Source organism: Rhipicephalus sanguineus, chromosome 11 (genome assembly GCF_013339695.2).
Source record: "Rhipicephalus sanguineus isolate Rsan-2018 chromosome 11, BIME_Rsan_1.4, whole genome shotgun sequence".
In the NCBI taxonomy this organism is placed as follows: domain Eukaryota; kingdom Metazoa; phylum Arthropoda; class Arachnida; order Ixodida; family Ixodidae; genus Rhipicephalus; species Rhipicephalus sanguineus.
Genome location: NC_051186.1, coordinates 43738986 through 43766113, shown reverse-complemented (window position 1 = coordinate 43766113; position 27128 = coordinate 43738986). Strand labels below are relative to the sequence as shown.

Sequence of the window (27128 nt, the reverse complement as noted above, 5' to 3'; positions counted from 1 at the left end):
TAGTCGGGTGCAACTTAAGAAGTCCGCAGAAGCCCCGCCCAAATGACCGAAACACGGAAGCCGATCGCCTCCGCGACTAAACAAACAGTCCCGCTTATGCACTCGCCGATGTTCTCCGAAAGCGGGGTCACGGCCGTCCGGCTCATGACGTCAGTCTGGAATGCGAGCCCATTGGTGCAGGCTTGTGTGTATCCGCCTTTGAGGAGAAAATGCCGCGGACTTCTAAACCCTAGATATTATTATGCAGAACTATTGTGAACGTTTATGAGTTTTCGTAGACGCACGGGGCGCTAGACTGCTAAGGCAACGAAGGCGGTGCCAAACGAATGCCGTGGATTGTCCTCACGGACGTATCCAGAGGTGGGGGGGTGGGGGTGAGTCCAGATGTCTAGACCCCCCCCCCCCCCCATCTAGATTTACAATGTATAAGCTGAGTGTGGGTCTTGATGCCCCATACTCAGCTTTATAGGTATCAGACTTAGAATCATGGTTATGGTGACCTTCATAATAACGCTGTTGCAACTTATGAGCACGTAACATTAGGCCAGGAATATATAAGTCGTGCGCTATGTGGCCCCTTCCGAATGCAGCTTCCCAGAACATTGCACAGCTCTGGGTACCTTGCTTGAATAACATGTACATTTTTCAAAGATCACCAACAGAGTAAAGTTTATTTATAAATACAGCGGGCTTTAGCCTATACGCACATGTAAAACATAGCCACTTGCTGCCGATCATTGTAGCTGCATGGACAGCACTTAGAAGTCCTGGAAGTAGACGTGCATGTGCGAAGAGCCAAGCCCCTCTACTAAAGTAATTATGTACAAAATAAGTACAAATACATGTAGAAGCTAGCTAAAGATAATAAGGCAAAATGGAATGAATGTATACAAGACACTGGGTGCCACAATTGTAAATAGGAGGGCTGTGTCACATGCTACACGACCACTATATAAAGTTATGTCGATGTCTTTGCACAGTGAATTTGAGTAGCTGCGCGCCAGCCAATCAAACAGAACTGTAGAGTGTTCTGAGCATTAATTACATTGGCTAATAAAATGAGGTTCAAAACGAACCTACACAAGCTAAACGCACGAAAAAGTAAGGCTTAAGTATCGGCGACATAATATTGCACGATTATTATGTGTTCACTATCCAAGTTCGATATTGTGACACTTCGCCTTGCTGACTATCGCGTGATGCAGCGCAATCGAATTGTCACACGACACGAACAATACAGAAATAATTCAAGTGCCTCAAGATATACAGCCCCACTGAAACAGTGAGAACTGAAAGACTGCGCTATCGCGACGTGCTAAAAGCAGTCATTACACGGCCGCTTGCTTCTTGCCGCAGGTGCACGGACAAGTGCACGACACATTAGCAGCAGCCATGGCCATGATTTCGAGCTCTTCAAGTTCATCTTCAAACATCATCACCAAGATGTCTTCAACCCTTCTCTCTGTAATGAGAACGCAAAGACTCCCTTAAGAAAGACCGGTCAGAAAAGCTGCCACATTTTGGGAATTGCCCTGAACTTCTGTCAAAGGAGCAGATTTATTATTGGTTGCATCAAATGACATTTCATCCTAATGCTATCAACTCACTGTAACAAGTGTTCCAGAAAAGTAATGCGTACTCTTCACTAAAGAGCATCAACTATAGACAATCTGATCTTTAGGCTTTAGGCAGTCATTTATCTATATAACATATATTTGCAGTGCATCTATCTTTTAGAGATGACTGGTGGTGTTAATGACACTAGCATCTCTCTTGTGATGGTTGTGTGATCCGTAATATCATTTATATGTTACGATTACTTCTATGATTATTGTACCCTCCATGCCACCCGTGATTCATGAACCCTGATGGACGTGTCAGCAGATACACAGAGTATATCTCGTAATCATTAAGTCTTAATTCAAAAATCTGTAACAACCCCTGCGAGCCTTAGTATCCAAGGTGGAACATCGTCACAATGAAAATTACTTAGATAGTTTTCAATACGCTTCAATTACATCTCTTGCATCTTTCATACGTTGACCCATCATGATGCAAATTACATATTTTACCATGTCGTGTCACTAAAACATAACGTTGTTTCATGTAGATTGAATTCCATCAGCTCCAAAGGACATCAAGTTTTCATGTGTGACAAGCATATTATACCGCAATGCACACATAGTCGATGTAGTCATGTCACGTAAGAGAAGAGGTTGCGCAATTGCCTAGAGCTAAGTAAGGCGACTTACTTTTCATGATGTGAAACCTGCTTTTCACACTGTCGGACATGTCAGGAACATTTGGGTTTCTTGCAGTGTCTGGTTTGTCCAAGCTGTCCTCCAGAACATTGTGGTCAGAGTCGACGTACATTTCGGAGAACTGAGGCTTGCCATCACCACTGCCACCTTCTTCCTTGGAGGATTTTTTTCGTGGTTGTCTGAAAGAAGCGAGATGCGTGAAAGAGCATGACGGTCGACTCGTAAAGTCTCAAGCGGCAGCCTGTTCCATGAAGAAGTTAGAACACATGCGTCTCACGGGAATTTCCGGTAGTCCCAGTTAACGCTACTTTGAAGCTGTTTTCTACGTAGTGAGTGGCGCGGTACAAGATTTATAGACTGTCAAAGTTGACTCACTTTCCCAACTTGAGCCCCATCTCTCTGATCTTCGTTTCCACGGCACTTTCAATCTTGGTCTTGTCAAGAGTGTACTCCAGGAGAAAGGCTTCCAGCACAAATGCCGTGAAGATGCTAAACAGATAAAATAAAAAAAAGGTATTGCTGTATTTGCAGTGGGCATCAAGTGCAAACTTTCCAGCACATATTTGAAGAAAGTGAAGAACTATCGGTATGAAGCAGGAGACTGACAAGCTTAAGCAAAATTGAACCATTGGGTGCAGTTGCTCATTACTGTCAAGCCATGCCTTGAAGCAAGATTCGTGAGGCACATCCTTGGCACCATTTAGTCATGGCACCATTTAGTCAACATACAAAACAAGGTTGTCTGTAGTGATTATGATTAGCTTTGCATGGGATAATAGTAACTGTTGGGATTTAACGTCCCAAAACCACGATACGATTATGAGGGACGCCGTAGTGGAGGGCTTCGGAAATTTCGACCACCTGGGGTTCTTTAACCCGCACCTAAATCTAAGTACACGGGCCTCAAGCATTTTCGGCACCACTGAAAATGTGGCCGCCATGGCCAGGATTCGATCCCGCGACCTGTGGGTCATGTGTCGAGCACCATAACCGCTAGACCACTGTGGTGGGTTTGTTTGCATGGGTTATTGCACTGGGACACCTTTACAAAAATTTGAACGTTGTCACATGCAGGTCATTCATGTGGTATATTCATGATTCTGAATTTTCAAAAGATTGATTCGCCTTACCTAGAACATTAATGCAAATATGCATTTAGACGCTGCACCTGTGCTAAGCAATGTACTTATGCGGCAAATAAATATGACATCATGACAGCCCTCAGTCATTACAGAAGCCCTACAGTTAACAACCAGGAAGTTAATTGCTGAATCTTTGTTAATTAGCCAATGCTATGCTACGATTTACCATGCAAGGAACATCTGCCTCTTCAAGTAATCGAGCTGATGTGAGGGAATTTTCACTCTCCATTATGGGCAAGTTTTCATAGCTGACTTTCTGCTCGAAAATAAGACATAGGTGTTTATGTATGCAAATTGATGCATACACTGCAGATGCAGTAACATGCCACATGTGAAAATATTCGATAGCAGTGCTCCCATCACATGAATGAGCTCGCAGAGCAGCCCTTGTGGGTACAAGACATGGGAAAGCATGGAAGCCAGGGCATGACACTCACTTCAGTACAATGACGACGCAGGACAGGTGGAACAGCAGGAAATACAGGCGAGCAGCCTTGCTCGTGACGTGCACGAATCCCTCGGTCAGGAGTGAGAATGTGAGTTAAGCACTCATGGAAGATTCACAAGTCTACTTATATATACAGGCATCTGGAAAATCTTATTGCGCTATATAGCACAAGCATATCACACAATGTAGACATCCCATAAGTTTATCCCACTAAAAATTTAGTTTCACCGCATTTCTCGCATCTTCAGAATTGTGAAAAGTGTAGAAGCAATCTGAAATTTACAATTTCCTATCCTTCGACAAGTTTTTGCCAAATGCACTGAATGCACACTCCGTGCGACAACTCTCTATGGGAACGTCAGGTGTGATAAAGCCAGCTATCTTGTGTCTTGCCACTTGGAAAACGCGCCCGATGTTGGAACTTTCCGAAAAGATATAACGGAAGTCAACCTACTTTATATGACAACCTACTTGCAGAGAGGTGAGCACCCAGCTGTCAATTCACTTGTTCTACAGAAAGCATGATGCTTTACTGGAGCCACTGAAACTTGCAGTACAGGTCCGATCAGAAGTGCTACATCATGTGTGTGTGTGCCATTTCAAATATTGTTCACGATGTAAAGTATGTGGGTATAATGAAATATTGTCTATAACAAAGAAAATAAGATTTCTCACCGCTATCACAGTGTAAGAGATATATTTATGATGAATGTAACAATGCTATTTTCAGGTCATGCGAGACTTTGTTATAGCGAGGTCAAATTGTTTTTTGATGGGTGTTTTCGCTTTTGATGAGCTATCTCACCATTCACAGTTGTGCCCATAGCACCTGTACAGGATATCAACAGGCTTGTGATCCACTTATAAAGAATTTATAACTTCTTTGTCAGCCTCTTTCATTGGGCTTATTTAATTGCATGCTATGCTTTTCACAGCACATAGCTGACCCTAATGTGGAAAATCATGGGTTTAAACATCAGAACTAAGAACATATGCCACAAGAGACAATACAAAGGACTGCAAGTCAATTTTGATTGCCACAGGGGGTTTAACTTGAAGGGGCCCTCCAGTACTTTGCAAGACCTCATTGTTTTACATTTTTTACTTGTGGGTTGCGTAGACTGAAGGCTGAAGAGATTAGTGCAACAAGAACGGCCGCAATAGGGGCACGCAGTCCGAAGTTATTCAGCCTAGAAATTCAAAATACAATAAAAAGAACGCCTACTTTCAACTCCATCTTCACTGGGTTACATGACCACATTTCACTCGCCCTATGACGTTTCATAGCGCTCCAATGAAATGAACTGAAAGCTCCTACGTACAGAAAGCTTGCGTGCCATTTTGGCCGTTATTTCTAACATGGTACTGATGACACCGTTGCGATAGCAACAAACAATGTGGTGCTTGAAGAGTGAACCGCACGTGCGAAACGAGGCAGCCCGCAAACTAAGTGATCTTTCTTGTTGCGACGGAGTCTATATTAATGCTTTTACATTTTTTCCCCTTCAGTTTCTTCAAACAACGGTGCCCACGTGTTTCCTCCAGCGCCATGGCGTTTGACTCATTCTTTGCCCAGCGCTGCAGTTTTCAAGCTGAAAAAGTCTAAGAGCGTTAATCTATTCGGCGTTCAGTGGAAAAGCATGCTAAAGAAAAACGAAACCCAAAAATAATCCCTTTTTTGATACAACGCTGCGATCTCTTCTAACGTTACATTTATCCAATAACATGCCTGCGCTCTGTGTCGTCATTTCCGTCCGCAATTGTTCTGGCGAGTGCCACTACGCTTTGATGCCAACAACAAACCAATGTAGGCGCTTCAAAAAAAGTGTTGGAGGCCCCCTTTAAGTACATTAAGGGTATTTATGTTTTAGTATTTTCATCTGTGGCTTCTTCAGCAAGCCTTCATTGACATAGATGTAAAAGAAAGGATATTGTGCCACTGATTGACGACCATCAGCTCAAACAGGACAACGAATGAGCTGAAAATGTTGTTGAAGTTGTTCTTGCAATAGCCCGTCGCATAAAATGTTGAGTGCTTCAGTTTGGCATTGCCACAGTACAGCTGCGTTTCCATTGAATGCGTTCCGTTGAAGCCTCCGTAGAATGTGATCTTGTCTCGATACAGCTCCATGCCGATGACAGCATAGACGTAATAGACAGCCTGGAAAAAAAAAGGCGCAAGAATTTAGAGAATGCAGAAAAACTTCCAAGATGGGTTCTCAGATGAACGTCCAGACTGGCATCTGCTGTTCAAAGGTTTGAAGACATTGAAAACACCCGTGCTAATATGAACCTATATGTTAAATATGTTAAACTAGCCCCGAGATAAAACTAAGCAAAATCCAAGTTACTGGCTCTGAAGTAGGGTCATAGACGTCCTTGTCTAATGCCTTTTTCCTCGTGTACGAGTCCTGTGTATTTGCTCGTACCCCATCTTAAAGTTAATCTTTACACACCTTCACGGATGCAACTATGCTGCACTATCATGCACTGTAGAATTACACAGCAAGAGACTTGCTGCTTACATTTATAAGTTCTAGTGCTAGTTACCACTGTTGTTACATGACATGATGGACAATTTTCTTCAAAACAAGCTATACAACCATTGGTGGGCAAAATAAAATATCGTGAAGAAGAATAAAATATGGACATCTACGTTAATCATTTGGTTAAGCTTAAAAAAACTGGATACCTTAGAATACACATACCGCTACAATAATGGCAAAACAAGGGTCACAAATGGGAATAATACTTACAAACAAAACGCCGCCAAATGTCAATATCGATGGCCCCAGGTTCGTGATGGTGTTTATAATTCCACGGAACCTGAAGGTAACAATGAGTCAAGTCATGAGACACTTGCTATGCCCATGTTGTAGATGCTCTGAAACTTCCAATTTTCATTACAAGACCAACTGAGCGCAAGCTCTGTTGCGTGACCACAGCTTCTAGTCAGCAAAGTGTTTGACGTGCATGCGATTAACATCAAGCTGATTGAAATGTAACGCCGCAACGTCTTTCTTCCTTTCTTACTTTTTGAAGTTGCGGATCAGCTTCACAAGCCTGAGAACTCGCAAGACCAAGAGAATGTCAAGAGTCAACGTCCTGCTGTTGTCTGTGAAAGAAAAGAAAGAACAACGTTCAGAAGGGCACTGGCATTGCAACAACTGAGAAATTCACCAACAATGTGTTACAACTGTGCGTAGTTAATGAAATCCTGTAGCAGCAGCTAGCAGGAGTCTACTGCTCCATTTTTGGTCTTCGTAAAAAGACTGATGTTAGTTGAGAGGAATTATATTCATTTAACTAATTATTATGGCTCAAAGAAACTTCACAGTTGACATTAACTTACTTACCACACATATTTACGTTGCTTAAATGTCCATGAGTGTGCTGCGAGCACAAGTACCTTACGGTGTGAGCAACTTCCTAACTGCTTCGCCATGCAAAATGAACGTATTTACCGGTGCATTACCATTTAGCAGCTACACAAAACGCAACTCACTTGATGCTCCAACGGCTACTTCGTATAGTGTTCCAACCACTGCAGAACCAATGATGATAAAGTCAAAACTGTAAAAAGAAAGAAATTGAACAAAAATGAGCTATGCATAGAAATTATAGGGCAATAGGTAAAGCACCTAGGTCATGCTCATGTGGCTGTACATATGTATGCATGCGTGTATGCTGTAATGAAGATGAATGCCACTGCAAAGGCAGCAGCATTCAGTCTGCAGCAGAATCTCAAGCTAGGAGACTGTTCTCGGTGCTTTGTACAATATATATATATATATGTGTGTGTGTGTGTGTGTGGTACATTTATGCATTAGTACATTTAGGCATGATATCGCCAACACCTCGCCATGAAAACAACCATAACAGCAAAACTTACGAGCAATCTGCAACCTGTCTTTACGCTTAAACTTCTTGAATTTCTCTAGCAAGGCTTACATGTAGGAAAATATGGTATATGATGGCACAGTTTCCAAGAATAAGTTTGCATTTCAGTTCGTTACTCACACGTTCCATGCCTGCTTCATAAACTGAACGAATCCGAAGGCGTATATCTTGAGCATTATCTCAACGCTGAATACTGTCAAGAAGAACCACTCGGCTTCGTATACGTCCAGTCCGATGACTATGGCATTGACTAGAATCAGCAGGTCAAACAGGTATCTGAAAAAACTGTGGAGAAAAGCAAGATCTCGTGAAGTGTTATGCGAGACAAGCAATGCAAGCTAAATGATTAAATTTTACCCACAGCACACAGCTAACACCATAAGTAAACGAAAAAAAATTTCAGCGTTTGGTGTTACGAAGTGGGCAGCGATGAAATGATACAACATGCATAGAGAGAGGTTTCTATAAATATTATCTAAGACTACTGTAGTGGCCTAGCGACTGTGGCATTGCATTGGTAAGCATGAGGGCATGGGCTCTACTCCCTGCCGCCGTGGCCACATTTTGATGGGAGAAAAATGCAAAGCACTCAGTTAATGTTGAATTCCAGTGGAGGAGTCGGAGCAAGTTTTTCTGCTCCTTTTGGAGCAAGTTTGTTCCAACGACGGAGTGAGGGCTGGAGTTAAGTGTTCCAATGGGAGAGTCGGAGTGGAGTTACAGCGGGAGTCATCACACCGTGGAGCACGAAAGTTGCTCTGCCAGAGTCGGCGGAGTGATCCGGAACCCTGCGTGCACACTTCCTTTAACACGTCTGCCTGCTTGGGGGTGCCGCAACGCCGCCGGTAGTCGCGTGCGTTGGTGGTAATTGCAGACGACGTGGACAACTGGGCAAATCATGCGGCATTGCTTCCGCTGCTCGAGAGCGACAACTTGGAGCTCGAAAGCTCTAGTTCCTGCACAAGTGATTCATTGGATAGTGACAGCGATGCTGAAACTGCCGCGTACGAGTGGAAATTACACAGAATTTGACTGCGGAAGGGAATAAGTGTACGCAAGGTATTCTGGGCAACTTGGCACCCGAAATTTAAAACTTCCGCAGTGCTCCAGTGGCACGGGTTGCGTTCCAATCGAGGATTTGGAGGCGTTGCTCTATGCCAGAGTCAAGTGCTTGCTCACGGAGCCTGTCGGCTGCTCCAACTCTGCCTTTGGAATTCAACATAAACTCCACATTAAAGGACCCCAGGTGGTCGAAATTAAGCTGTGCCTCGTAATCGCATTGTGGTTTTGACACGTAAGATCCCAGAAACTTTTTTTTCCAAATTTTCTTTGGCTGGAAATTTGTGAAAAGTCAATTTCAGCATCCCCTGTTTGCTCGCATTTCATGTCGGCCCTGCTGGAACAAGAGATGTTAAAGTTGATTGCAAATGAATGTTAATTGTAACAATCTTAACAACAGTCATTGTTAGTTAATGTTAATGAGCAATGTTAATTAACAAAGAACACAAACGTGGGCATCACTGTGAACGTTGTTTGAGCTTTAGCTCAAGCATTTAGCATAAAACTTTGCGATTGAATAAAAAGAAAGTTTTAGTGCTTGATGGCCTCAATAACCTTGATTTGGACATACAAATCTCTTTATAGGTGAAGCACAGTCCCTTCTAGTTTTTGCCTATTGGTCTATAGTTCTAGTAATTTTGCCTATTGGTCTAATCTGCTGCTTAATCCTCAAACCAACCTACCCCTCTCGAGTACCTGTCTTACCTTCGCCTCTGTTCTGTTATACAAGTACACTGCTATACTCGTATCCTCTATGCAATGCATGACCTAGTTTACCTATACTTTCTCTCTCGACATTTCAGCTAGAGTCTAGTTCGTACTCATTATAGAGTGTAGATGGTATTGAGTTAGAATACCACATATTTATAGGATCCACAATCCATATGCTGTCTGCCTGTTTTTTTTTATCACTATGGCTATCATTTTCTATTTATTCCACAGCTCTTCATAACTTCTTTAGAGCCTCATTTATTAACTTCAAAACTTCAGACTCAAATGCCGGTACCCGAAGCGTAAAATCTAGGGGAGAGCTGGCTAAAAAGGTACACGATGCTAGACTGTGCAGCAGTAATAATTTAAATTCAAGGCAAATGAATGCGCATGTACTTTTACAATTATACAAATGTGCTTCATTAGTCAAATTTGTTCTCTAATCTAGAGCTGTCGAAGCGGAAGAGCACTGTGGGTGAAAAATGGTTGCATTTAGAGAAAAGATCATTTCTTGGTAATTAATTTCTGGGCATACAGTCACTTTTGACGAAACATTGCTTGACTAACACCATGCGCATTAGTACATTGTGTCTATGGCACAATGCCATAGACACAATCATCTACAGCCACAAATGCTTCCTGGGCTAGACATAAAAGATCTTCCTGAAGTGAACGTACGGCCAAAAGTGAGCAAGCAAGAATACTTTCTCAAGGTGACATGCACATTTTTAATGGTTAGCATTATGGAAACTAGATCATTTTTGCCATCAGTTAGTCATCATGCTCTGAAGATATACTAGACTACATCTGCCATGACAGTCGCCATTAAAGTCAATCATGCACAACCCAACACATGCTCAAGCAATGATAAAAAGGAAGATTACAGGCAACAGCCGAAGCATGCAGTCCTATGTGACGAAAACGCGCAAACGCCTATAATGGTGCAATTGTTCTATCAGCGCTACCTGAAATTCAGTTCTGAACTAGTGAGACTTTATTTTCTTCAAGTGACTTCTGAATAAACAGTTAGGCATATACCTTTCTTAAAGGGGCCCTGCAACGCTTTTCCAAGTAACCATCGAATGGCTTCAATACAGGAGTTTATTGCCTCACGAGTTGACCTACCCAAAAATTTTCTGAATCTGTCAAGTACAAGCAGAGTTAGAGATTTGTCGCATGCTGTAATCGCTTTCTCTCTTTTCTCGTCCCGACAAACGTGCTGGAAGCTAAGCAGAGAGGGATGGCACGGGGGAAAGAAATTACGTCACGCGCACATCATGACCTTGAGCACTTTCTCTTTTTTTTTTTCCTTGAGACACGCAGCTTACTTTCAGTATGATCGAGTGTGCACGCGGGCACGTGGCGGCATCCCACGGCGAATACATAACTATGCAGCGCACGATGCTCAAATTATGCCCAACTGAAGCTTCACTGCTCCCCATTGTGTTACTAACATTGCCATTTCACTGGATTTTCTGCTAGAATTAGCGAATTTCAGCTCACTTAGCTTCAAAAAATTATGTCTCAGTGGCTAATGAACAGTACTGAGGGTTCTACTTGAGAAATTTTTTCTTGAAACATGTTTCCTGGATTGATAAGAGAATTTCACACTTTCAATGCTGTTTCAAGAGGGTGTCCTGCTAGGGTGAAATGACTGCACTGGTTTGCTATTTCTGTCTCTTGCGTGACGGGACAATTAAGATAGCTCTTCTAGAACCCGTTGTATATTGAGACACACAGCTCTCTTTAATTTGGGGCAGCCAACGAGTATTTTGCTACTAACATTAAATAGATGCATTGATTTGTGATTAAATATGTGCATTAAACAAATTAGTTGTTTTTCCTCTATTCAAAGCATCACTGAGGCAATCGTGGCTTGCATTTGTCAAAAATATCTGTCTGCTGTACCCTGATCACCTATGCTGAAATTCATCATACTGGAAGTTTTACTGAGGTCTCAAGATACTCAACAGACCTTGGAATCATTAGAATGATCTAAGCAAGGACAGACGGCAACGCTGCACACCATGATGTTGTATCGCCCAGGCTACGAGAAGCACAGACAAACCTTGCTGCATTCGGGTCTTCTTTGAAGATCACTGCAATGCAATGTGCTAGAACACACACGGCCCCATGCACTACGTCCATGCACGGCACATCACTACTCTATGTTCACCGATGTTCTTTTCTTAATCCCCATTGGTCAACATTACCGTCTGCCCCATTTGTGTTCCCAGATGGGTAGCACCTTCCTGTAACTAGAGATTTACTGCAGTCAGTAGTCATTCTCACTGCTTTCCCAGTTCTCAGTGTCTCTCAATGCGCTATTCACTATTGTTCTACTATTTACTAAGATTGTCAACATTGATCTGTCTCTTTATTACTTTTTCTTTCCCCACAGTCACATCCTTTTATCCCTCTAGTACCCACATATCGACAACTTGCTAAAACAAAAGCAATGAGACTTCTGAGAAAGCACCAGACGACTCTCCGAGACGTCAACGTAAAGCATAAGTTCCTCAGCAAGAGCTCTACTACAGAGAAACTCATCCACTACGATCCTGCTACCCATCTGACTTGACCGTGCTGCTGGAAAACCACAGACTTGTGCACTAAGCATTTTGCTTTCCAAGTGAAATGCTTTCTGAATTCGAGTGCACACATTCCTATCTAAAGTACGTCAGCAAAATGGCCCGTTGATGCCACTAATGAGTAACATGAGTGCTTGAACTAATCAGTTTCTCGTATGAAAGCATGCAAACTAAAGTGCAACCAGAACTGCTGCTGGAATGCTCTGCACACTTTCGCTGGGAGTGGCGAGCAATGTGATCCTGTATGATGCGCATTCTTGGCCTATTTAAGTGCTTCTACAAGAAACCCAATAACTTTCAGTCTTTATTTATATCTATATTTATAGAAATTACAAGTCTTTTGTGAACATTGTTCACAATCCATTAATCAATAAATTGATCAACCATCAACTTTTGTTTGCTGCAATAAACAGACAAAGAAGAGGTGGATAAAAGCTACTATTCAGCAGCTTGGCGAGCCTGCAGCCCCCATTATACAAGATTTCACAGAAGCTCAAAGATATACGTAATTATATTTACAGTTTATATGATTGAAATAAAAGTAACAACGTAACAAATAAATAACATGCTGAAGAATGACTACATTGTAATATTACGGCATCAGGATAACAAATTTCAATTTTTTTACGTATGCTTCAAGCATTCGTAAATTGATTAAAAATTTTTAGATTCATGGTGATTCGAGAGACATGGCAGCATGCAGCACAGGCATTGCATTTACGAATTCAAATGCACAGTTGGTACTTTCCACATTTCACGCAGAGGGCCCGAATTCAAATCCCATCTGATCCTGGGTATTTTTTTCTCATTTAATTTTTTTCTAATTTCACATGACAGCAGTTACGCGGACACTGGTGGCGGCGGTGGCAGTGGACAACTAGGCCACCAAAATCGGCTGTTGTTGTGATCTCGTAACAGCTTTCGCTGTGAAATACACGGTAGAACAGACAAATAACAAGCAACTGCTAAAAGTTTGTTATGAAAGGGTTAATTCACTCCATTCATAAGTGGCAGTGCCAGTGAAGCTAAATAGTTAATTGTGCAGCGTGAATGAATGAATGAATTCATTCGTTATGGAAAGAATAATGCCTTCTTTTGTGGTAGTGGGTGACCACAGAGAATTATGGTGAATTCCATACCTTACCTGAAAAATTATACCAACTGGCCCATTACATTGTAGGGGCCAAACCTCACCAAAATAACCAAGAAAAAAAGTGTGGCCCTTAACCGAATTCATACAGTTCTCTACGTTTGTTGCCAGGCTGATCGTTGTAGTCTGTTTGCAATTTGAAGGTATGCCACGTTCAATGCAATTTTCAGCCACGTGAAATACAACAGAGCAAATGCTACAGGCATCATGCTAGATCAGCAGCAAATTTGCTATGCAATAATTATTATTTGTTCACTCGTATATTCACCACCTGCAAGCACATTAATATTGCAGTCAGGCCCGTAGCCAGGGGGGGAAGGGGCAGGGGGTCCGGCCCCCCTCCCCCCCCCCCCGAAATTTTGATGACACATGGTGTTTTATCGAAAATAAACCATAAAAATGGGCGTTTTTCTCAAATAGTCAAGGCTTTCAGCAAGTGCCACCCCCCCCCCCTAAAAAAAAAAAATTCCTGGCTACAGGCCTGATTGCAGTGCAGTATATATCTGAGCTCCGAAATTGCAAGATGGAAAGACAGTTTGAATATCTTATTCTTAATAGAGATTTACAAATGATTGCGAGCGAAATAGAGAACATGAAAGGAATCCTTACCCGTTTCCAGCACTGAATAGTGCAGCTGCTGGCATAAAAACACCAAGAGCAATATCTAAGAATCCCACTAATCGTCTCACGGGTGCAATCAGCAACAGCAGCAAGCGGCAACATGCAGCGGCATTCACTTTTGTTCATCCACATGCAATTTCTAGCATATTCAAGACAACTTTGTAGGCCAGCAAGAACATTGGAAGAATGATCATTACAGAGTCAATTGTGAAAGGCAAGTTTTTCATAGATTTTCCATGCTCCTGTCTAAATTCCTATGTGAAAGCAAGATTTCTGTGACCGAAAAAGTGCTACCATTCACTGAAATGAGGCAGTAATTCCCAAATCGGTATTTGAAAGTAAAAAGAGAAGGAAGCTACGCAATTTTAGCCAGCACCATCCCACAGTGCACTTTATATCCACATTCTGAGCAATCTTTACGGAAGCTTTTGTGTAAATGAGAATGTTAATGCGTACGCAATCAAAGCAACGTCCGTGACTTTGTTACTGCAGTATTGCTACCACAATTAAAGGGGCCCTACAACACTTTTTCAAGTAACTATCGCAAAAAACTTAAGAACCCATCAAGTACGAGCGAAGTTACACAGATTTGCCGCACGCTCTAAGCGCTTTTTCTCTCCTTTCATCTTAGCCAGTGTGCTGAAAGCTACAAGGAAGAGGAAGGGGGGGGGTGTATGACAAGAGTTCAAGAAACTAAGTCCATGATTCAGCGTGCGTCATGACCTTGAGCATATTTTTTTTCTTTCTTTTCTGAAGGCACGGCTACGTTTCAGTGTTACTACAAGCGCGCGGGTGTAGGGCACAGCGGGGGCACGGCACACCGCGACAGCCACGGTAACTATGCAGCTCACGATGCTCAAATTAGCCAATTCAGTAAAATCAGCAAAATCCATGTGCTTTCGGATACATGACGCAGTTGATTTTGCGTATACAGCATCCTTTGTCGAGAGAAAAGCAAGCGGTTTCGAGCTGACTTTGAAGTTTAATTGTAAATTCCATGCCGTATGCTATGCTATAATGTTTGGCTCACATGCTTACAGGGGCCTCGACTACCAATCGGCAGCATTATATGAACAAGTTAAAAAAAAAAGTGTTGCAGGTCCCCTTTAAGTTAGAAGCTTATGATCCCATTTCTTGCAACAGCTAACAAACTTAACAGTCAGGCCACAACAATTTCAACTTACATGTGCGCTGTCATGGTGCGTATCCACTGAGACACCACGCAGTTGTACACGCGTGGCATGTACTTCTCGAAGCAGTTCTGAGTTTCTTCCGTTTCAACTATTCGCACGTTCAGAAGGTCAGCAAGGTACATGAAATCTGGAAGGTCTGCAAACAACCATGCAAACAAGTTCACGTCAGCGCATCGTTCAGGTGAGCAGGAAAGTATGCAAGAAACCATACGTGTACACTGCAGTCATGAAAACAGTGTCCAAATTGAAGTTCTTATTATTCAATGTTCATTTGTAAAATAGAGACAGCAATGGTACTTATGTCTAGTGTCCAGAAGCCATCCTAATGTGGTTTACGTTCAACATGAGAGGGATGGCGCACAGGAAGCTCAAGCTGTAAAAATTTTGTGTGTGACAAAAATGAAATCAGGTTTATCAGTTTCCTCGTGCAACTCGTCAAATGTAATTGACAGCCACTTCGAAAAATCACTGAAATGATCCTATAATTTGCGTCATTAATCAACACCTACTTTGAGCATTTCAATGACTATCGTTCATCTCACAACAACCAATCAGCAAGTTGGAACGATCAGTCAGCATGTTGAAACAGTTAGTAAACGAGTTTAATAAAGCCAGCCTATCATAATGATTGGGCAACATGTTGGAATGGCTGGCCTGCATGTTCGAACAATTGGCCAACATATCAGAATGATTAGCTGGCATCTCTGAACTATCAGCCAACCTGTTGGAATGATTGGCCAACATCTCTGTACCAGCCAACATGCAGACTGAGTGGTGAACATGTTAGAACAAGTCGAGAAACTGAAAATGTCGGCAGCCATATGGACACATGCAATGTAACAGAAAAACCACAAAGAAACTCACCCACTTTGTTGTCCCCATTCTGGTCAAGCACGTACCAAAGAATTTTTTTCGTGACTTCGCTTCTCGCCGGCGGTATCTTGTCGAGCAGAGCCACGAAACGGCTGTAAGTGATGACGAAGGAATCTCCATCGCGAACTTTGAGAAGGTCGAAGGCACGGGACAGGTTGTCACGCTTCACCGCAACCATATTCTGCACTTCCACCTTTAAATGGCACAAAACACCCGCACTAAGCCGCTGTCGACGTTTCACCTCTAGTACCACAATTTCGAAATGCACAGAAGGTATTAAGAATGATGCAGTGGGCAGCAAATATTTCAGCATGATGTTTCCTGAGTATTAGATGTTTGACTTTCTGCAACTGCGCAGGTAGTTATTTACTTTGGCAAATAATTTTCACTAATCAACTAAGTGTACAACACTGCCAAAGAAAGATGCTCCCTGTGTCAAACAAAGATCACAGAGCTCTGTACTATAATCCTGCATGATTGATGTGTTTTTGTTCCTAATGTACAATAAAATCTATCTTGTACATCCATGTAACCCCCCCCCCCCCCCCCCGCATTGCCTTGAGGCAATGTAGGTAAAGTGTAAATAAATAAAATAATAAACTCCAGATTAAATTTCTGACCATGGTCTTTTACATGTGCATGAAAATGAAAACAAGGGTGCTTTCGCAGATCCCCCAAGGAAATGCTGCCGCCAAGGCCTAGAATTGAACCCGCATCCTTTTGAATAGCAGCGTAACAGCATAGCTGCTGGAGCACCAAAATGGGCAGCGGTAAGCTCGGTCAGCGTAACTGCTTGCCTGCACCATGCTGTAGTAACTGGATATACAATGTCATTATGGTGCAATGTGACATGAAAACGTTTATATGAAATGTGACACTTTAACGCAGTTCTCATGTTGAGTGTTTACAACTGCGTCTGGTGTACAAGAGAACCAAACGTATTCGCAACACAAATTAATGGAAGACACACAAAAAACACTCTTGCGTGCACCTTTTATTCTTTCAAAAAGACATAAGGGACTTACCTTGAGATTCTCACGATAGTTGTAGTATATGACGGCCAAGATTATGTTCATGAAAATGTAAAGGCAGATGAGAGTGTACACCACGAAGAACAGGGCAAACAGGGCATTGTCGTTGTAAGCAGGCATCCTGAAAGGTGAAGGAGAGTGCTCTTGATTACTTATCGACATTCTGAGAAGTGACAGCAAGAAAAGAAAAATAAACTTTTCAACTGTACTTACATTACGTCGGGATGATTAGCGGTGGTAATTAAAACATACAGGCTGAAGTAAATGTCAAAATAGTCCTTGAAGTATGGACGGCCGTCGGGGTAGAATAAAGATCTAGTTGTGATAAAAGAGAGTTTTGTCAAACGAACATTAGCAAAAATAAGAATAATGTCACGCATACCTTCGTTGGAAAAGCTTCAGGGCAAGCAGCGAGAAAAGAGCAATGCTCATGAAGAGTAGGATGAGCGCGTAGATAATCTCTTTGAGCGTGTTGCGAATATTTCGCACCGCACGGCGGACCTGCAGAGATAAGACAGTTGTCATCGATTTGCAATAACACTTCCACATGTGCTGCTCAAATCGCTCTGGAACCTAGAAGTACTACCTGTTGATTTGACAAGAAGTGCAAGCACCACGTGGCTCTCCCTTCAAAATGCTGAGACTCTGTTTATACATTCTAACTGTATCGCCCCAACAGCTTTGCATAAGGGAATACTAATTGGTACATGTGGTATATACAGTCAGAAATGATCGTATACCAGCCGTTATACTAAAAGCTTTGATGTCATGTTACAAACTGTGAGCATTGTACAGAACTCCAGGAGACATTCACATTGGTTAACAGTACACTAAAGGAGACACCGAAATGCTAGTTAACTTACCACAGTTGTTCTACAAGCAGTGCGCATCAAGAAAACCCAAATTAATGCAGAAATGAACAAACTTAACTGTATGTGTTTTTCCATGCGTTAAAAGGTGCACTGTTCATTCAGCAGAATACTACGCTTTTCCGCACCTGTTTGTTCTCCGCAAAGTTGACCATGAGAAACGGTCTGAGCGGGCGCGTGCAGCGGATGCCCATGCCGGTCAGACCGCCCATCTCCATGGCGGTGAAGATGACCATGTCGATGAGGGTGACCCCGACCACGCCCATGACGACCAGGTTCTTGGGGTCCTTCCAGAACACCTCCGCTCGGCTGAAGCTGGCAGCTTGCGCCAGCCGGAATGTGTAGAAGCTCAGGCAGATAAATTCTATCAACATGGTACCCTGCAATGAACGATAACACAAGTAAAAATGTTTTGAAAAACTTGGAGGACGCTTGAGCTTCGCCTCCAAGAGTAAAACGCGATAGTGTAATCGGGCCCCGTGCGCATTGCCTTCAACCGTGCCGCAAGAAAAAGAACATTTGTGCGCGTAACATTGGCAGTTTAAAGCTATCCTAGAATGCCTAGTGCAAGTGCAGCTGTTGTTGTCGTCCTCTGTGCACGGCACATATAAGCGAAGTGCCCACTACGCCATCATTCTTCATTTTGCAAATTGGCGAAGTACCCACAGTGCGTCCGTAAGGTGCCACGTGCACCAGCGTAGCTGCACACTTTTTAATGGGTGGGCAGCTTTAAACTTTACCCTCATTACACAATTCACATGTTTTGACACCTGGTGCCATTCTATGATTCTGCCACACAATATTTACATGCGTTAAAGAGACTCCTTTCTCTACATGACATTCTAACGTTTTTTACGCCGCAGTTTCAAGCACTGGCGTCGCTCCATGGCAGAACACCTGCTTGCCACAGAGAAGGCTTGAGTTCCATTCTCACTTGGACCGAATACTTTTCATTATTTATTTATATGCATCTATCTCAAATTTTCGTTTACCGACAAAGCTAATTTTTTGCTCACAACCAGCACCAACACCGCTGACTACACAGACACCAACGCAGATGCCGACGCCGTAATTTCTGCGAAACGAGCTCTTTAACTCTGTCATGTAAAAATGCTGGGGGGTTCATGTGCCAAAACAATGAGACAGTAATGAGGCATGACATGAGGGGACTCTGGACTCATTCTGACCACCTGGGGTTTCTTAACGTTCACCTAAATCAAAGAACACGGATGTTTTTGTAGTTCAACACCATGCGATGACAGTGGCTGGGAATTGTATCCATGCCCTCAAGCTCAGCAGCATAACATCATAGCGTGGTACCGCTATGGTACCGCTGAGGTACCACGGCAGGTACATGAAATTTCGCAAAGTTCTTGGACACTCTCGGGTAAAAATGTAACGGTTACACAAGGTATTGAAAGCTTTTTATAACATTTCCGACAGCTACCTGCACAATTTGAAGGTCTCGCAAAGGAAATACCGTGTGAAGTAGAAGCCTTCCTCTGAGTAAAAAAAAAAGAGAGAGAGAGACGATCCCACAACAATAGAGCACTAACATGAGAAAACAAACTCAAAGGCACATTTTGAATACAGTAGAACCTCATTCATGTAGTTTTGAAAGATACACCGAAAAAAAAAAAACAATAAACTTTCTATCCAGGAAAAAGTACAATTCAAATTGACTATATCATTGCACAGTTTCGCTTGATAACAATATCGCAAATCTTGGCACCGGGGAATCGTACGAAATGGGAACGTATCAACGAGGTTTTACTGTAAACAGAATTCGGTGACTGAAAACCTCAGTTTACAGTGATCCTGCCTAGAAAATTGAAGTGCTTGCTTCATATATCAAATATAGACGTACCCAAAGGGGAAGTTCACAGCCGTGAACGGCAGGCCTCTCGAAAACAGCCAGGAGATGATTGATTAGAATGAAAATGTACAGTACCAGCTGCAGGCCCCAGTGGTGATAGATATTGTATATCCTGAAAAAGGAGCAAACAAACACGAAGCCTCTTATCAGCGTTGCAAGATCATCAGAAAAAAGATTCACCGATGACTACGATACTGCCTAATGCAAATTCTGAGCGCAGCTTTGTGTTGGGGCAAGGCCAACTGTGTCTGAAGTTTTGGCTTTCCGCAAGGTATCAACTACACCATATATCATAATTTTTGTGAAGTAGGACAGCACCCACTACGCCATTATTCATTTTTCTGCGGATAAGCGAGGTATCCACCACACATCTGTAAGGTATTACGTGCACTTCGTTGATGCTGCATGTGGCTGACGACAATGAACTATGGCTGAGCACTTTGCAGTGGGTGGGAAGAATTAAACCACACGCTCATTGCACAATTAGTGTTGTGTGATGACTGGTTGTTATTTTACTTTTCTACCACGCTATATTACATCGGTTAACGCGATTCCTTACCTGACATGACGCCTGTATAGGGTCTTTCTGCAAATGAGTTTCAAGCACCAGCATGGCTCTGTGGTAGAATACTTGACCGCCATGCAGAGGGCTGGGTTTCAAATCCCGTTTGATCCTAAGTATTTTTTTCTCATTTTATTTTTTCATGTCTATCGGTTATGCCACCAACAGCGACGGCAACGCTGCTCAACGCAGTAACGGGCACCTAAGAGCTGCGCTCTAAAAACCAAGAATAATCACAGGCTACCTGTGAATGTTGTACAATGAAAGTGTAATAGGGTACTACTACGAATGAGAAATTCTCTCCAATAACATTTCCCTTTTGTGCCTGATGTCTTCAAACAAAATGCAGTGCAGTCTCATCGACATAACTCCTAATATAATGAATCCCTCATTTTGTAAGTAACCAATGCTTGCATCAATATTTCCTGTTTGAGAGTTGTGTCTTCAAACCTATGGCAAATCATCCCACATTATAACAAATGCCATAGACTAGTGGAGTTCTACATTTCCACTGCAATTTAATATTACAGGAACTGCAAAACCACATGCTATCGTTATATCACAAACATTAGTTGCCCGAAGGACTTATCTTTAGCACCAAATGCTCATATCTCAATTATATGTACAAGCTACAAATGCGTCAATCTCACTTGTCGACCACAGATTTCTGGCACGCCTTCACACCACTTTCCATTAAAACCTACCGTTTCAGAATTAAACTTTCTATAGGCAACTTCCTTGCTTAACTTTTTTAGACAAGCCTAAGTTCAGGCTCTACACTGTGACGAGCTGATAAACAACATTTCAATATGGCTGGCCATACCAAGCATTTGAAGTGACCCACCTTACAGCAGAGCTCTTGTTGCTGTTACAGTAAAGCTTGTTGCTGAAGCATATTGCCCCCTTCCAAGGGGTTCAACTATATAAGACTGCTATATCTATATTAACTACTTTAACTATATATAAAACAATAATGTGACACAAAAATTACAGTTCTGTGTGGTGTTCATACATGAAAACTACTCACTAGGCAAGCAAAGTGCTGATTTGCGCTGGCTGGTAAAGTCACTGTAAAAGACTAACACCACAGGTAAAAATATCAACGAAAAAAACCTACAATTTCTTTTTTTTTTGCTACATGCAGAAACTATATAACGTAAACGAAGACATCATTCTGTTTATTTAGTAGGTAGTCACGCTTGTGCAATTATCAGACTCTTATCTCGTGTTCCTTTTGCAGGGGTGTGCAAATCGTAAAAAAAAAAATTTTTTTTAACGTAATGAATAATGTCCTGTTTGATTCCATCCTCGAATCAAGTCATCAATATTCGTAAATATGATTGGTATTACTGAAGGGTTTTCAAATGCTATTTATGTAAACGTTTGAGTGTGCTCAGTAAAATTTAAAGTTGAAGCAAAAGTGTGACGGTGCTGACTGTTGTCTACGCTTATCTGTGGGACACCATCACATAGGCTTTGGAACAATGGGAGTGGGGGGTCGTTGTAACAGTTACATAATGTGCTGCCTGCATTGTGTTGTCCTGATAACCCACGCCAGAAGCTACAACGCTCCATGTAACAACATTCTGATACCGCGGGCACATTTCAGACAGAGGTGAAAATGTGATAATGCCGATGGCACACAAAAGCCACCAACGTGAGGGAGACAAACCATCAAAAAGATGGACTTTGCAACTACAATGATTAAGAAACAGTGTTTACCTGTGTCGTAGTTAATAGAGCATAGCAACTTAACCCTCCTTATAGTCTTCGCTGTTGCTTAACTATTTTGGTGAGCTAGCAGAACGCCTTGAGGTTACACAAGGCTTTTGAAATGCCATTAACCCATCAGTGAAAGAAGAAAACTGGATCGAAAGGCCCACATGTTGCTAGACAAATTCATATGAAGCTAACAGACAATGCAGTCAAGGAAAGTGTGGGGGGAGTTTCTTGTAGATTTTAATTGAAACATAGTAATTATGACAAAGAGCAAACTAAAGCAGACAAAAAATGACTCGCTGCCAGTGGGGACTGAACCCACAACCTTGGCATCAGTAGTACAGGCAGTGGTGCAAGAAAAAGTGAGAAAATGAGGCACTTGGCACTACAACAAGCAACGACAACAGAGTCAACAAACACCGGTGCTAAGGAAAACGTAGGGGAAACGAACTTTGTGATTGTCTGTTAGAAAACTTTAACCTGCCATCCAGACAAGACCGAAGTCCACGAGGACATCTGGACTCCAAATAATCAAGAGTGGCCGAATAATGAAAGCCTCCAACATAGACAAAATTACAACAAGAAGGCTTGTCGTCATGCTGTTGTTAAACATCAATGACCTGTTCGCCGAAAATGTCGGCTCCAGCACAGATACACGCTAATCATTTGTAAGCGATAATTTGTTATATCACTGTTAGTTATGTTCAGGTTAACTGTGTTCATATCTGAACCGTGAAAAGGTAACACAGACCTGACTGCTTTCTCAGTCATCTTGAAGTCTGAATGATAGCTCTCCATAGCATCTCTGACGAGTGCGCTCGCCAGTATAAGGTCCTGCAAAAGAACAAGACAATTTTTCTTCATATATGATGGCGTTTGGGTGTTGTAAGAATAGGCAAACATAATTTTACACGCATATATTGTTCACATAGACAGTAAAGTATAGAAGCTCAAAAACAGAACTTTCTCGTTTTCTGCCCTTCATTTGTAAGTGGTCACTGTCAGTAATCGGGCAAACAATGTCACCCTCAGCAGCAGCTTCATATGAATGCAAAAACACGTACAAGTTAGGCGGACCTTTTCACATCAAGTGGAAGACTTGGTACAGATATTTTAGATAGCATTGGCAAGTGAGCAGTTTTTCAACACTAAAAGACACAATAAGGGCAAGAAAAAAAAAACCCACCAGCAAAGGTTATAACTAGGAAACAGCCATGTCTTGTGGGAGACAAGAAATTCAATACTAGCCTCACTAATTATGCAACTTGGCTGCCACATCACAAGATATTGAGACGTACAACACAGCGAAACAAGCAAGACTGCAGGAAGTTGTCAGTGCATATTCTAGGAAGCACAGAGCTGCTGAGTTGCACATTCTCAATAATGATTTAAAAGTCCAACTAAACCCACCATTCGTACACTCATTCCTTTATGACTATCCTTTCGTCCTTACTTCATTTCGGAGACAATATGATATACATCAGGAAGCTAATTAGCTCAAATTAAATCAATTGTCTTCTTTGGTTAAGGAGCTTCAATGTAGTGCAATGGCACTCAATACGACTTGCAACATGGGAGCGCGTGGCCTCATGACCTACATGATCATACATGGCTCCCATTAGCCTTTATTTTCACAACTAAATGCTGTTCTCTCACTTGGGGATGATCACAAACGCAAAAATATTTAGTTCAGGAAATGAGGACAAGTTGAAGCCATGTGCAATCTTAAAGCTCGTGAAGCCATGCGCTTCCATGTTGCATGTCATACTGAACACCACTGTACATTAACTATAAATAGTGGCTCAAACTAAATTTTGAGGTTTCCTTGAATAAAGCAGCATTTTGAAGCGCATGGACGGCCATTACCTATTGTACATTTCCTAAAAAACGTTACACAAAAATCATAGCATTGTTGTTTTTTCTTCCTTTGGGTTTTTGAGGGACGGTGGGGCCAGCCACACTGGGATAATGCAGCTTTTACCCCACTATACTTGCCAATAATATGCAATTTTGGCTTGTACCAGCAGGGTGAAGGCAAACTTTAACGTTCGTACTCCTCTAAACCGTACTCTAATTACTAATTACAGAGATGTATCAAGAATACAAGCCCTCCCTCAGGATTCACTCACCCTTTCCAACACGGGGGCATCTTCGCCCACCCTCAGCTGCGCCAAGGCATCCTTCGCTTCCAGGTCAATGCCCGTCTGTTCCCCATCCTTGCGGAACGATACAGTCGGCTCACCGCGGACATCCACGTCGGTCTTCTTGTCCTGGAGTATCCGGTCACGGACCACCGCGTCGAAACTCGAGTAGCTGCCGTAGGGGGTAATGTCCTCCGTCGGGGACGCACTCTCGTTCGCCGCCGGCTTGAGCACGGCGGCTGCCAGGCTCAGCCTCCGGTTGAGGGCCTCTGGCGCCAAGCTCACCCTGCGGCCAAGGAACAGTTCGGGCGGAATGTAGCTGTCCCGCCGCTCTGGTCTCACGCTATCCCGGCGCGGCCTGAGAGCAATCTCAGGTGGCAACAGGCTGCTTCGGCGTGTCAGCAAAGGCAGAGGAAGGCCATCTGGTCGCAGACTCTCTCGGCGTGCCGCGACAAAGCCTTCGGGAACGAGGCTGTCGCGGCGGGTGCCGGACATCATCTGCGACTGGAATTGGGGGCGCAAGCGGCGTGCGACTCAGATTTTGCCATGTTTGGCTCACAGACAAGAGACTAAGCATGGCATGCACGGATGCAACGAGAGACGTTCGCAGCACAAACCGCATTCACAAATACATGCAATGATTAGCACGAAAACAAGAGACGAAGCATGGCATACGTAGATGCAACGAGAGACTGTCGCAGCACGAATAACATTCACAGATATGGGCAATGAGGAGTGTGAAGTAAGCGAGCATGCAAAAGCTCTGAAGCAGGCGTGTATCATGCATTTGGTGCATCATAAGGAAGTAACAACGTAAAAGATGGCAGGCTGATACAGAACTGACCAGGTTGTAATCAGCAATGTCTGATATTCTTGCGTTACTCATCGTACCAGCCATAATACAAGAATAATAGCCGCTAACTGAATTTTTAGTTAATAAACACCTTGTATTGATCTCATTAACGGTTCGAGCACAGGTAACTCGCGTGATAAAAGTTCCTCACCACGACGTTTTGTGAACATTTACTGGAAAAACGGAAACATTTTCGCATGGACTGGGCAGACTGCTGTTAAGAGTTACGATTTATACATTCCGCCAACATGCAATGAAAAAAGGCCTTTCAGCTTTATCACAAATGGTAGAGCACATTTCATAACAAGTATTCAGAGACTGCGATGGTTCAGTATGGAATCACGGAGTGCAAGGGAAAGGAACTCCTGTCTTTATGACATGCCATAACAGAAACTTGCAATATAGAGGATGCATATCACACAAAAGGTAGTAATGCTATCCCAAGTAACGCAGGCGTGATGATGTGCAATGCTTTCATTTCATCACTATTTTAGAAAAACAAATTCTCTATCGTCCGTACATGCACGATAGTCATTCCAATGAGAATAAAGTAAAGTTAAAACTCCTACCAGGATCATGCTTCGCATCATGGTTGATCACTAGCCGGTGGTGCTGGCGCGGGCCAGCACAAACACAACACAAGTACACTGCAAAACTGAAATGATGAAAAGAAAACAAAAACGACAAAAAAGGCGTTCGGAGACCGATCGGGATCGAAGCTACGTCGTACTACTATCAGAAGCCTTGGGCTGCGCTCGTTGCGAAGGGCGCAACAGGCAATGGGACAGAGGAGCGTAATGCCTTGTTACTTTAATTCTTTCGTTTCAATCAGGCGCGGACCACAGGTGCGATCCGTGGCTACAGGGGGCACGGGAGCGAGGGCGCGTCAACATATATGACGGCATTCGCCTTTGTTCGCGAAGCCGTATGTGTCAATGTTCACAACGAGCACATCATGCAATACGCACGTGCATTGATGTCGCGGAGCATGTCTCTATGAGACGACGGGCTCACAACTGCATTGAATGTTCGGCCAAGAACTAAGAGATGGACGCATCTAATCGACACGAAAGTTAGGAGCTTAGTGGTAACACACACAACAGGCGCGCTAAACATGTATACAACGTTATGTTTGGTAGTTTCGGCATTTGTGTAATACTACCTGTTGTCAGTAGCCCGTGAGGCGAAGGAAGGTAGCGTCGCCGCATTTCCCTCTCGGAGACGCGAATACGATTTGAACATTTCTTGCGGGAGTATTTCTCAGGATCGGCGGAAGGCAAGCACAACTTGGGAGCTCGCGCATTCAAGAATCACCTCTCCATTTCAATGGGGCGCTGACCGTACTCCTGTGCTGCGTTTCGGACGGGCCTGGTGGTGGTATCGCCACGCCGATTTGACAGCTAGGCCGCGCCAGGCTCAGCTGTGTGGACACCCCTGTTGCGGGTATCCACCCCCTTGGAAGACGGCCAGCGGACCGCGCTGCCAGCGCACCGGAGCGGATGTGGTTTTTACGCTCTGACGCCGCGCGAAGAGACGTTGCGCGCATTTTTTATTTCGCACGCGATGGCATAATCGGAAGCGCCCAAGTACGGTCATATTTGGTGCACAGGAAACGAGTAAAAGAAAAACAACCGGACTCAGAACAAGTCACGAATCAGGGCTGTTTATTTGTGTCGTAACTACGTTTACATCGCGCGGTCAGCGACCACACGATGAAAACACTGTCCAAGTTCGAGCCTCGAAGCAAAAATCCGTATTTTCACTCGGGCGAAATTACTCACACACACTCAATTATAATTATTCGACGTTGCGTGTGAGAAACGGTCAGGTTTCGTTCACGTAACCCGTAACCGCGAGTATTCCAGCCCCAACGAAAGAAGGCAGGTCGACAAGCCATCGACTGATTTGGAAATTCGCGCGTTTGCTTTAGCGCCGGGGTCAGAAACGCGCGAAAAGCCCGGCGCCCGGCGTTAGAACCCCGTGCTAGAAAACAAGAACCGAAACTGTATTTACCACGCAAAGACAATAATACGTGATTATTAACTAAACGAATGTCTCTGCTCTTCAGAAGGAAACAGTAAGGTTTATATTAAGACGATTGTACTTATACAATTTACTCTAACTTGATAGT

General features: G+C 43.1%; 1 protein-coding gene across 3 annotated transcripts; it reads right to left on the bottom strand.

The window, feature by feature from the left end:
• Positions 1-645: 645 nt before the first annotated feature.
• On the bottom strand, positions 646-26449 carry LOC119374151 (two pore channel protein 1). 3 transcript variants are annotated; one of them, XM_037644213.2, is made up of 19 exons: positions 26160-26449; positions 24133-24648; positions 22755-22837; positions 19714-19834; positions 17975-18226; positions 17360-17478; positions 17191-17292; positions 16972-17098; positions 15938-16139; positions 15065-15209; positions 7872-8036; positions 7357-7424; positions 6885-6966; positions 6608-6677; positions 5784-6012; positions 3841-3931; positions 2637-2750; positions 2253-2440; positions 646-1462 (listed from the first exon to the last, which is right to left on the bottom strand). In XM_037644213.2, exons 2-19 carry the CDS (start codon positions 24640-24642, stop codon positions 1329-1331), a joined length of 2802 nt encoding a protein of 933 aa, XP_037500141.1. In that variant the 5' UTR covers positions 24643-24648; positions 26160-26449; the 3' UTR covers positions 646-1328. The 3 variants fall into 3 exon arrangements, with proteins under 3 accessions (XP_037500141.1, XP_037500142.1, XP_037500140.1); XM_037644214.2 differs by having other exon boundaries at positions 24133-24430; positions 26160-26446; XM_037644212.2 differs by lacking the exon at positions 26160-26449 and adding an exon at positions 25567-25797.
• Between the last annotated feature and the right edge of the window lie 679 nt (positions 26450-27128).